The following is a 12,225-nucleotide window of genomic DNA, read 5'->3' as shown; positions in this document are numbered from 1 at the left end:
GTTGTCTATGTGGTTTCCATTGTATTTCTACTGGATAGTCCTGGGCTATAATTTTAAGTCTGATGAAATGCTGGTGAGGTTATGAAGCAACTGGAACTTATACAGAGGACTCAACTAACCCATGTTCAGACTCATGCCCCATAGAAATTCTGAAATAATAAACGTGTGTTGTGGTATGCTGCTAATTTTGTGGTAATTGGTATGCAGCAATAGAATAATGAGATACCGCAATAAGCAGTTGGGGATAGGCTGCTACTGTTGGCAAGTCAGGCATTCAGCAGTGGTAACCAAATCTCCTTTCAGGAGTAAACGGTAATGTTAACTGAGTCCATACATAGCTCCATGCCTTCAGGATGGGCATTTTATTTGTGAGTCTATTAAGAAAGTAATGATGTAGCCATGGAAAGAGGCTGACTGACAGCTAAAGTCCACCTGATTATCAGTGCAAGTGTACACTTTGAAAAGGAGTTTGGAAGTTTTGTATGAGGTTAAACATACTCTTAATACGTGACCCCGTACCTCCACTATAGATTTTTACATAAGAGAAATGAAAATATATGCCCACACAAATATTTGTTTACATGAATTACATGTAAGTTACATGAACTACACGTAGTTACATACATGGATTACATTTGTTACATGAATATTTTAAACAATTTTATAATATTCATAATTAGCCAAAAACTGGAGGCATTTTTTTTTCTTTTAAGTAAAAGCTGTATTTCATAATGGTTATTCTTTTCAGAAACTATTTGTCACAGTAAGCTGTAGGGTATATGGTTCACAAAATCCCTTGATTTTCTTTCAGGGAAATTGGATATATTGTGCAATAGATTTGTAACAACAGTGTAAAGGGTGGGAGTAATCACTATCTACAAAAGATGCTAATGAAAATTTAAAAAGAAATTAAACAACATACCAAAAAATTCAAGAAATTCAGCCTTCAAAAAACAGTATAATGCCTTATTTGAAAACATTTAATGTAGTTAAAGCTTCTTAATGACTCCATGTTCTGTTTTAATGATTTGTTTTGAATGACCTTTGCAGTTGAAAGTACACAACCTAAAATTTTAAAATCGTAACTATATCTTCTGGATAAATTCTATCCTTTTCCCTTGGGATCAGAAGGCTTGAGTGAGGGGGGAAGCAAGATGTGCATGCAGTTGCTCCAACTTTAAGTGTCTATGAAATGCTTTGAGTTTCAAGCATCCATGAACGTCTCCGAGTTTTACTTCCACACACGCCTCACAGGACATGCTCTTTCCAGGGTGCAAGAGTTTTTCATTTGTAACTTTCTGATCATCCAGATGAAATGAGGTGAGTCTAGGCAGTTTTGCTTCTCTAACACTTTTTTTGAAAACGATAATTACATTCTTATTGCTCATCTTGTTTTGTATATTCTTTCTGTAAATCACTAATGGCTTTCCTTTAAGCTTAAACCATTAGAGGCATTTGACATTTCCATACTCTTACCTCTGTTGTGATTTGTCTTGTTTTCCCCAGATACGACAAATGGTTGCTCCTTAAGTTAAACGTATATAAAACAAAAACAATGTTTCTTATAAATGCTCCTCTCACATGGCTATATAAGATTTATTACAAAGTCCATTGAGAAAAAGAAGTAAGTTCAGTTCATTGCACTCACATTTATTTCCCAATACCTGGGGTCCCTGAGGCCTGCATGCATTTCAATCGGTTGGTTGCTGACACTGCGTGGGGCTTGAGCAACCTACTCCCCCTCCTAGTAGGCTAAGTAAGATTCACTCTGAATAGCGAAGGTTGATTAGAAATCTACTCCATTTCACATCACCTCAAGAAAACAATTTATACCTAGCCATGATTGAACAAATTTCCTCCCCATCGCAGACTCTCCTGAACAAACATAGCAGGTAAGAAATGTTTCCCTGTGGTGAATTCAATGTGGAGTCCCTGGTTTTGTTATCTAGAGAGGAAGTTAAGTGCTAACGGCAACAGCATGAAAATACATGCAACTATGGCATAATTCTGATTTGTTTTAGAAAAACTATTAATTTCCTTGTTACAAAGCCAAGTTAAGTACAACCCTTTAAAACTGCTGAACCATGAAAACCATTTTCCTTAAGGGTTTTAAATTTGGGAACAGACTCATGAAATTTATAGCTTTAATGAGATATTCTTTGCCTGCAGTCAAGATGAAGGCTAGACCATTGGTTTCCCAGCACGGCACCTATGTGTTCTCATGTACTTGATATCATTAGCCTCATAATAACACAGCCAACATCACATTAATGTTTGAAAGGTTCACTTTTGTCTCTTAGTTTATCTTTCATTTACACCTACAGCATGTTAAACATCTCTCTAGACAATAAGATATACTCTACCTTTATTGATACTGTCATGGGAGTAAAATAAAAATCACTATTTTCAAATCCATGTTTCAAGCCACAAACAATAGATATGGTTTCTACAAAACAGTAATTGAATCAGATGTTGTATGTGTGAGTTTGAAGATGATAATCTTCCTTGTTGTTACGTAAGGAGAAGAAAATGTGGATCTCCATCATGCATGCCAGTTCCAACTACCATTTTTAACATTGTGTCTAATTCTAAAGGTGACACAAGATCATTGTTACTTCTAAAGACAGATGAACTCTTTCAGAATATTCAGATTTCAGGGCAGTGAGAAAGGCAGCTTATTAAATAGCAGCAGAAAGAGGTAATAATCACTGCAGGACTCTGTCATTCTATGTTCCATGGTGAAAGTAACATAGTGAAAGAGCTCTGAAGAAATAATCAAACCTACTGTTTGCAAAATACTAGTTTTTGATATAACACAATGTAATTCTGTGATTAAGAAACCTAGTTCTGTAAGTTGTGCCCTTAAATTTGTGCAAATATTTGAAGGTATTTTATCTGTAAGTTTATGATCCCTCTACTATTTATTATCATCAACAATATCAGACATATGCAAAAGTAGAGAGAAGGTTACAATGAATCCCCAATCTACTCATAACTGAGATTCAACAATCCTTGAGATTTTGCCATCCCTGCTTTATATATTTTTTCCTCTTTCTCTTTTGCCTAATTATTTTAAAGCAGATCCCAGACTACAATGCCTTTTAACATATATTCTCCTTTAAACAATTTACTTCTGATTGGATATGTTTAATTTATACATGTTTTTCTATGACAGATGTACATTTTGTTGTTTTTTAATAATGTGAGACTGTAGGTTAATATGATTATGGAAGATTGGACAACAGTATACTCTGCCTTGCACATCTGAGGCCACACTTTTAGTGAGTTTCAAAAGAAAATATTTGGTCTGAATTTTTTTTAATGGTGATGATGTAAGAAACAGAAATTACACAGAATCTCAAATCACCTTTGCATTTTCGCACCTTAGGCAGAAAAATAGAACTAATCAGAGCTGCAAATCATAAAGGAGAACACGTTTCAACCTCCAGAGCACTATTGAACCAAGACATCCTTCTGATTATACTAACAAGGGACAAAACTGGTGCATTCAGCAATGTCTTCAAAAATGTATCTTGTTAGTAAAAAATCAAATTAACAAATGGAACATCTCTTCAGGGTTATGATTCTCTCTCTTTTTTTACACTGTATCTTTTTGGCAAGTATTGATTTGGGATTTGAAATTTTACATTTGGTTACATCTAATTCTGGAAGTCAGGAACAGTCTTATGTAAAAATGTTTTATTTTATTTTATTTTTTTTTATTTTTTAAAGATTTTTTATTTATTCATTTGAGACACAGAGATACAGAGAGAGAGAGAGAAAGCATGAGCAGGGGGAGAGCAGAGGGATAAGGAGAAGCAGGCTCCCTGCTGAGCCAGGAGCCCGATGTGGGGCTCGATCCCAGAACCCTGGGATCATGACCTGAGCCTAAGGCAGATGCTTAACCATCTGAGCCACCCAGGCGCCCCTGTAAAAATGTTTTAATAGGTCGTTTGCTTTATGTGCCCTTAGCTACAACCAATATGTGAGTTCCTTCTTCCCTTGTCCCAGCAGCCCAGGTCTATCTTCCCTGGGGAACCATTTTTGCTCAAGATCTTTCCTTAAACCTGTATCTTTCCTTGATCCTCTAAAATCAAGCTTTTCTACTTGCCCTCAAACCCAAGATCTCTTTCCCATGGAGTTCCACATTCTCCATTTAGTTATATCACAAGATTACAGCTGGTGAATATGATGAATGAATTCTTCATGAGTGTATTAGTCAGGCTAGTCTAGGCTATGCTGTGGGAACAAACAGTCCCCAAAATCTCAGTGCCTTAAACCAACAAAAGTTTACTTCTCACTCATATCACTGTCTGTGGCTCTTCTTGCTAGTTCTTCAAGAACTGCCCCGTGGACTTATATGTTCACATTGCAGCTTCACCATTTGAGTGTTCAGCACTTGAGAGAGAGAAAGAGAGGGAGAAGGAGAGAATCTGGTGGGAGAGACAAAAACAGACCTAGAAAATTGTCATGAGTAAGTGTTCCAACAGAGGATCATGAAAGGTGCTATAGATCACAGAGGGGAGCAGCTAAAGAAGCCCAGAGGTGGAAAAAATACTCCATAAAAATAATACCTGAGTCTGGCTTTGAAGGCATGGGATTTTATCAGAAGTAGTAGTGGGAATAATGTTTCAGAGAGATGAAATAGGAATATGCAAAGATAATTAGTTTTCAAAGGTTAATGATTCAGCATCTCGGGATCCAAGAGAAAACAGGGCAGGAAGTCATAAGGACTTCCTAATCACATCTAGGAAGAAACAATGAGGTATTCTTATGAGAGGTTTTGGGAGTTTCCAAAGGTAGCCGGATTTAATTCTGCAGAATTGGACATGTATTAAAATCATATAGGGATGAGGAAACAATGGTGATGGCTGTATAATATTGTGAATGTAATTAAAGCTACTGAATTATACCCTTGAAAATAGCAAATTTTAGGGGCTCCTGGCTAGCCCAGTTGGTAGAGCATGTAACTCTCGATCTCCGGGTTGTGAGTTTGAGCCCCATGTTGGGTGTAGAGATTACTTAAAAATAAAATCTTTAAAAAATATAAAAAAAAAATAAAATGGCAAACTGTGTTACAGATATAATACACATTTAAAAAATCAATAATGGGGTATGCTAAAAACGATTTAATTGTACACGTTAAATCCATGAATTGTATGTTACATGCACTATATCTCAATAATTTTATTTGGAAAAGATTTAAGCTTTGAAAAATGAAATCCTATGAAGAGCTTTTAAAGAAAACTGACACTTGAGCCCCATCCAATGATCAATTAAGTCAGAATCTCTAGGGGTGGGCCAAACATTCAGCATCTTGAGGCACTCCAGGTGATTCTGATGTGCGGTCACGGTACAGAATCACTCCTGTAGGCAATAAGGAACCAGTGAAGAATTTTAATCAGGGGAATCACATGATCAGATTTGAATTTTAGGACTGTAGATCCCTGACTTTTCTGCTCAGATCCTTCAGTAGCCACACAAATGTGTATAGAGACTATAACACTGAATCTGGAAACAACTCCAACATCCCTTAGCTGACAAACGTCAAAATAAACTCTTGTATATTCATACAATGGAATACCGATCAGCAATAAAAAGCCCCCACCACCTTAATCATATTAACTGTCTGTATTTCTGCTGCCTCAACTCTATTTGCCAAGGCAGAATCTGCCCTTATTTCCTTTCGGGCTTGTCTGCTGCCCAACCAGGCTTTCCTATTGACCTTAGCATGCCTTCTCCAATTGTCAGAAACCTCAAAAGCCAGAAACCTCATTACATACAGTAAATTTCACACTTTTAATGTACAGTTCTTTGTGTTCTGACATACCATACAGTCATGTAAACACCATCACCATTAAGGTAGAAAACAGTTCCATCACATCCCCGAATTACTTTATGCCCCTTTATAGCCAACGATCAATGTCTCCTCCCCAACCCTAACCTCTGGCAACCACTAATCTATTTTTTGTCCATACAGTTTTGCCTTTTTCAGAATATCAGAAAAATGGGATGCTACAGCATGTAGTTTTGGGGTGGGGCTTCTTTCACTTAAAATAGTTCATTTGTGTCATTTCATCTATCAGGAGTTAATTCTTTTTTTATTGTTGAGTAGTGTTCATTGTATGGACGTACCACAGTTCATATTATCCATTCACTAGTTGAGAGAAATCTGAGTGGTTTCCAGGTTTTGGCGATTATGAATAAAGTTTCTATAAACATTTGTGTCTTTGTGAAAACATAATTTTTATTTCTCTTGGGTAAATGCCTAGAGGTGGCATTGCTGGGTTATGTGGTAGGCATATAATTATTTAACTTTGTACTATGCTACCAAAGTGTTTGCCAAAATGACTGCAACATTTTACATTCCCACCAACGATATAAGATGGTCCCAGTTGCTCTACATCTCCACATTCTCATCAGCACTCGGTATGTTATGTTTTGTTTTGCTTTGATTTTTTAGCCATTAAATGGGCATCTCATTGTGATTTTACTTTGCGCCTCCCTAAGGACCAATAATGTTGAATACCTTTTCATGTGCCTATTTGTCACCTGTATATAATCTCTACTGAAGCGCTTGTTCAGATCTTTTGCCCATTTTTCTATTGGGATGTTTGTTTACAAAGATGTTTTTTAATATCCCTCATTGCTTCTCTCTATGACCAAGTCAGTCAGTTTTTCCTCTATTAGAATAATCAAATTTTCTTTTCCTATCATTAAATATCCTTCTAGGTCCTGCTTTCTGGATTATTAGCCTCCTCTTGTTGTATTTAGCCAGCTATCTTCCCTTATCTCGGGCCATTCTCTCAAAAAGCTGATGTCTTCAAATTCACCTCTTTATCTAATGAAGGTTTTGTCTCTGTTCTATGTCCTGCTCTGGGCGATTCACACTTCCTTATAGACACCCATACCTCTAAACCTGCATTTAGCCAAAGCTATCTTGCATTGTCTCTTTTTCCCCTTTGTTCACCTAAATATCCTTTTCTCTCTCTTTGTTCACCCAAATATCCTTTTCTCTCTTTTTCTCCCCTTTCATGTTGAAGGCTTTCCTCAAATGTCTGGAAATCCTTGATAGCCCACTCATTCTTAAAGAATGGGCACTATGTGTGCTATGTGCAGGGGGCAGGTTGTAGGCTGGTGAGCTTCACCCCAGGAGGCATTGATAAACTGATAAGAGAATCCACCAAAAGCCAACACTCCTCTGATTGTGTGTGTGTGTGTGTGTGTGTGTGTGTGTGTATGTGTACGTGTGTCTGATCATTTCCTCCAAGAAAAATGCTACAGCCTCCTTCTTTAAACTATGTGTCTCAGGACAGTGTGCCAACGGTGAAATAAGGGTGAGAGAGCCAGGGCTCCAGTGGGGCTAGAGAGTCTCATGGCTCCACGTGTAAACTCACTCAATCCCCGTGTGACCAGTAGGGAGGCTCCCCTTTGTCCTTAGAAGGACTTGCTGTCTCTCTGTCTAGAGACCCTCTGGTCTTTTGGTAGGGGATGGACGTCCTTCCTTTAGCTGGAGGGACACTCACCTGATTGTGTAGACTAGGGAAGTGAACCTAAATATCTGTTCCTCATTCGTGTTCTTTTTCAGCTTCACTCTTCATTCCAGCCTCCCACCATGCCTGGTGGTTCAATCTCTTGGGTTTTTATGGGGTTTGGAGACACATACTAGTCTGATCCTGGCCCTCACCTTCTCTGCTGAGCTAAGAGTGACCACTCATCATGCTCCTTCCATTGTTCCAAAATTTGACTTTATTCTTCTCCTTGTCCCTGTGATTTCAAATCCTTTTTATTTCTTTATTTCAGTTTTACTGGGTCTTAGAGAGGAAGCCGAGAGAAGCACGAGTTCAATCTATTATTTTTTAAACAAAAATCTGCCCTAATTTTTAAATGTAATTTTCGCACAATTGTTAAGAAATTTCTTAGTCATATATAGCTTGTTTGCAAGTAATAACAATCCACTCAAGCCTACTTATGTAAAGGGAGATTTCATGTGTGAGCACAGGGATGTCTCACAGAATCCAAATACCTGAAAGCTTTAGGCTGGAATGGGGAACTAGAAAATCTTCAAGAATCAGGGTAGCTACTTGGCAGCATACCTTTCTGGAGTTTCCCCTCTTTTTACCTAAAATCGGTTCCCTTCTCTCTTCTCTTTCCTCTCTTCCCCCTTCCTTCGCTTCCTCCTTCCTCCCTCCCTCTAAAAGCTCTTTTTTTTTTTTTTTTGATTCTTCATCAGCATAGGGTCTAAATGAGCCACAACACAGGCTCCTGATCTTCCAACTCTAGGAACTTCCATGAACTAACTCTAAAGTCTCAAATGAGGTAATCCAATTGGCCTTGTTCTTGAGTCACCTGTTCTCCTGTATCTAATCAGCTGAGGGCAGGGAGTGATAGGCTACAAACACAGTGACACTTAGGGCCATTGGAAGGAGGCATTTCTCCTGGACCAAGAGCACTAGGATTTACCTACTACATAATGATTAAATAAGTAGTGGACATTACAGGGTTCTAGTACAAGGTAGATATTAAACTTTTTCTCAAATAGTTCCAAATTTATGGAATATCTTCATCTTTTATAATTTCATGAAAATCTTTCACTCCTAAATAAGCTTAAAAGACAATATAATCTAGTAAGAAAAGAAAATGAAAGCTAGTAAGGTTAGTCAAGTGGCTCAGAGAAGCTACACATGGTGATGGAATCTCAAAGCATGAAGAATATGACTGTCTACAGAGACCTTGAATGAAAAGGTAGTTGAGGTGCAAGATTCTAGCCCAGAGTCTACAACTCAATGACCAACACTCAGAGCAAGACCTGAAACTTCTTAATGTAGTCAGAACAATGTTAAAGTGAAGAATCTATAAACAAACCACTAATGGATTAAAAATATAAAAGAGGTTGTCCATATGAGAAGAAACAAGTTTTACTGAAAAGTAGGTCTCAATCTCAGGGGAAAAAAAAGAAATATAAAAGAGGAGGCAAAAATCTATATAGAATTTAATTTCATTTTAGAACTGTTGTAGCTTTGGAATAATATTACTTTTCCCAAGAATCATATTTTGAAGGATACTATATAATGATATTGCAATGAGAGAAATGATTAGTTTGGAATACTAAAGATAATATAAAAACTAGGGAAATAACTGTTGATTTAAAACACTCTTACAGAATTGGAACCAATTAATTTTTTAAAGGATAAAATCAAGAAGAATGTTATTTCCAAAACTTTGAGAACAAAAAAGTTAGACACAGATTGGTCTTTAAATATTCTAGGCACACACAAGTAAGATACATTTCTCTGGCTTGGAAAGGTTTGCATTTTCTGCAGTTCACTGAACAGACAAAATGTCAAAGGGAAATCTCAGCTGTTCTTGTCCATAGTTTACATTATAAAACATAAAAGAAGCTGTGAGCGTCCCTCAAGAAACAAAACAAAACACCAGCACCTACAAAGCCTTCTTGCTCTGTACTCATTCAACACCTGTGCAATGTCTTTTTCCTCCTGGCTTAGTGAATCATGATCCATGAAGTGCATTTACCCTTTGACAAGCCGGGCAGGAGATACAGGCTCCATGCAAAGAAGCTGGCTCAATAGGGTCCGAAGAGAGATATGTGCTAGAAAGTGATCCACTCCTTGCAAGAAACCACAAGAGGTGGCCCCTGCTCTCTGGTTGATTGTGGGCCTCTGTAGAGGAGGCCAGAGGGAACATGTCCTGTCTCCACTTCTGGATCCAACACTACCTCAAAGAGATTCTTGAACTGAAGGGCTCAAACAAATATCCCCAGACCTTTGCTTGGCAAATATCCTATAAAACCCCAAGTCCTTTTCACTGTGTATCAATTCTTCTGTGCTAGGCTTGAGCTGGAGGAGCGGAATATTTCTCTGCTCGGGAGTCTCCTGACTCCTTCAAGAGAAAAGAGTGAACTCCCATTGTAGGGCTGGAGGGAGGAGTAATAGTGTGTTACCTGACTCCAGCTTAGTTTCTCTGTTCCGGCAAGGCTGAGACTATTTTTTTTTTCTCCAAAATGATCCTACCTCATCATCAAGAGAATTCATTTCTGCGTACTAACCAGCTAGACTAGCCTATGTTAGAGCCAGACCTACAAGCCAGATGTAATTCTCTGCTTGTGCTTCTTCTCAATATCAAAGTCGCTCGTCGTTTAACTTTTATTAATTTATTTTGAAACAATTACCATTCTTTAGGAACATGTCTATTATATAAAAGGAGAAACACCCAAGTTATTCTGCAAACATGTAATCCAAAAATGCTCATTGAAGCTCAGCTTTGCTAGACTAGATGTGTTAGAATGAAAGCGAAATGATTCCAAAACCTCTGGGAGATTGTGGAAGATAAACTTTAAAGTTGCCCCTGTCAAAGAAAAGAGTCAGACATTTGTCAAAGGTGGCAAGACAGATTTTATTCAGGTTATGGCAGTAAGGGACAGAGACCCCCGTATAAACTGATTCAATTCCACTGACACAAAAGGGATGCCTTTTAAATGCTGGGTGTGCTAAAGGAAAAGCACTGAATGACATTGTGGGGGGAGGCTGGCCAATGTGGTCAGGGATCTGTGCCTGCTAACTGGTGTTTATTGGGGTCAGGCTCATTCCTTCCCAGGGAAAATGGAAACAAAGACCCCATCTCTCTTAATGGTTACCTTTCAGAGAGATGGCTCTCAGGTCCTTGAGAAAGACCTTCCTGGGTTGCTGAAGACACATCTCAAAGAGGCAGAGTAAGGTTTTACAAATGCAAGTTTTCTAAAGTAAATGCTTTATGAAAAAGGAGATTGGGGACCTATAATCAGATTTTAGCTAGAAGAAACAGTAAATTCTTTTGGCAGCACTGAGCTTTTTCAGGCAGCCCTTTTAAGGGGACAGGGCTTGTCATCCTTGGGACACAGCCTTGAGCTGATAGAAGCTATGCTAGAGTTTGTTCAGGTGTCTTAGTGTGGGTAGTGGACAGAGTCATTTGTACTGACAGTTTTGCAGTTCTTACCTCCATGATTCCTACCTCTTGATATTCATGCCTTTGTGTAATCGCCTCCCTTTGAGTGCAGGTGAAACCTATAAGTTGCTTCTAATCAACTGATTTCCATGAAGATGACAAGATGAACATGACTACACTTCTGTAATTACATAAGATGGCAAAAACATCTTGTGAAGAGACTATCTGCTCACTTATTGGTCTTGATGAAAGGAGTCCCAAGTGGCAAGGAACAAAGGATGTCCTCCAGCCAACTGCTAGTGAGATAACAAGGCCCTCCGTCCCACAACTACAAGGAAATGAATTCTGCCAACCACCTCATTGGAATGAACCTTTTCCCAGTCAAACATTCAGATGAAATCCATCCCAGACAACACCTGGCTTGTGCCCCTGCAGAAAATGAATCAAAATGTATCCACATTCCTGACCCACAGAAACTGGGAGATAATAAATGTGTGTTGTTCTAAGCTAAATCTGTGGTAATCTGTCATGCAGCAATAAATAGCTAATGCAGTCCAGGTTTCCAAAAGCATGTGTAGTTTAACATTATTCTCATATCAGGCTCCGTGAAAAAAAAAAAAAAAATTCACATCCAGATCAGTTTGGGCAATGTTGCATTCTATATCCGCTGCCCCTTGAAGAGTCACTGTCTTCTGAGACACACGACAAAGAAATATTGTTAAACCAGAGTTACCTGAATTTTTTTCCATTATGGAGCCCAGCCTCATTTTGATTTTTTTCAAACTTCTAGTAATACCTTATAAAACCAGTTTTCAAATTATCACACCACAAAGTAATGATTGCAAAGAGCAATAACTTTCAAGCTAGGAAGCTCATCCCATTAAAGGTACAGTAAGACCTGCAACAGGTACATGCCTATGGTGATTTTAAGGAAATCAATTTCCAGATTCCCACTTCCTTATATCGTTTTCCTAACTAACCTGCCAGACAATATTCACGGGGAAAAGCCTTCAATTTTCCTTTCCCACCTTACAAAAGAAAGGTGTCCTTCCCATTCAACCCCAGGAAAGCTCCAGATGACAAACAGAAGGACAATATGAAACACTGGTGTCCATGTTTAGAAAGTGAATGACTACAAAACTGGGTATTAAATCCTTTTAGAACCCCAATTTTTCCTTTCTTTACTTTCACACTTCAGAAGAGCTTATGGGGTGAGAGAAATCGTTGTGGTCATCTTTGGAAAATACAAAATGTCAGAAATGACCAAGTAATTCCTTAATGAAG

At 38.2% G+C, this 12,225-nt stretch overlaps 1 protein-coding gene across 1 annotated transcript in view; it reads left to right on the top strand.

Moving 5' to 3' along the window:
- PHF14 (PHD finger protein 14) overlaps positions 1-11,404 on the top strand; it is a 235,529-nt gene extending 224,125 nt beyond the window's left edge. Inside the window, exon 20 of the mRNA XM_032402038.1 lies at positions 11,054-11,404. Within this exon, the coding sequence (XP_032257929.1) occupies positions 11,054-11,077 (24 nt within the window). The 3' untranslated portion in view covers positions 11,078-11,404. The remainder of the gene's footprint in view (positions 1-11,053) is intronic.
- The last annotated feature ends 821 nt before the right edge of the window (positions 11,405-12,225 follow it).

This window comes from Phoca vitulina, unplaced genomic scaffold (assembly GCF_004348235.1).
Source record: "Phoca vitulina isolate PV1807 unplaced genomic scaffold, GSC_HSeal_1.0 scaffold4, whole genome shotgun sequence".
NCBI classification, from domain to species: Eukaryota; Metazoa; Chordata; class Mammalia; order Carnivora; family Phocidae; genus Phoca; species Phoca vitulina.
The sequence above is the reverse complement of the archived record's forward strand: the minus strand, read 5'-3'. Positions and strand labels throughout refer to the sequence as shown.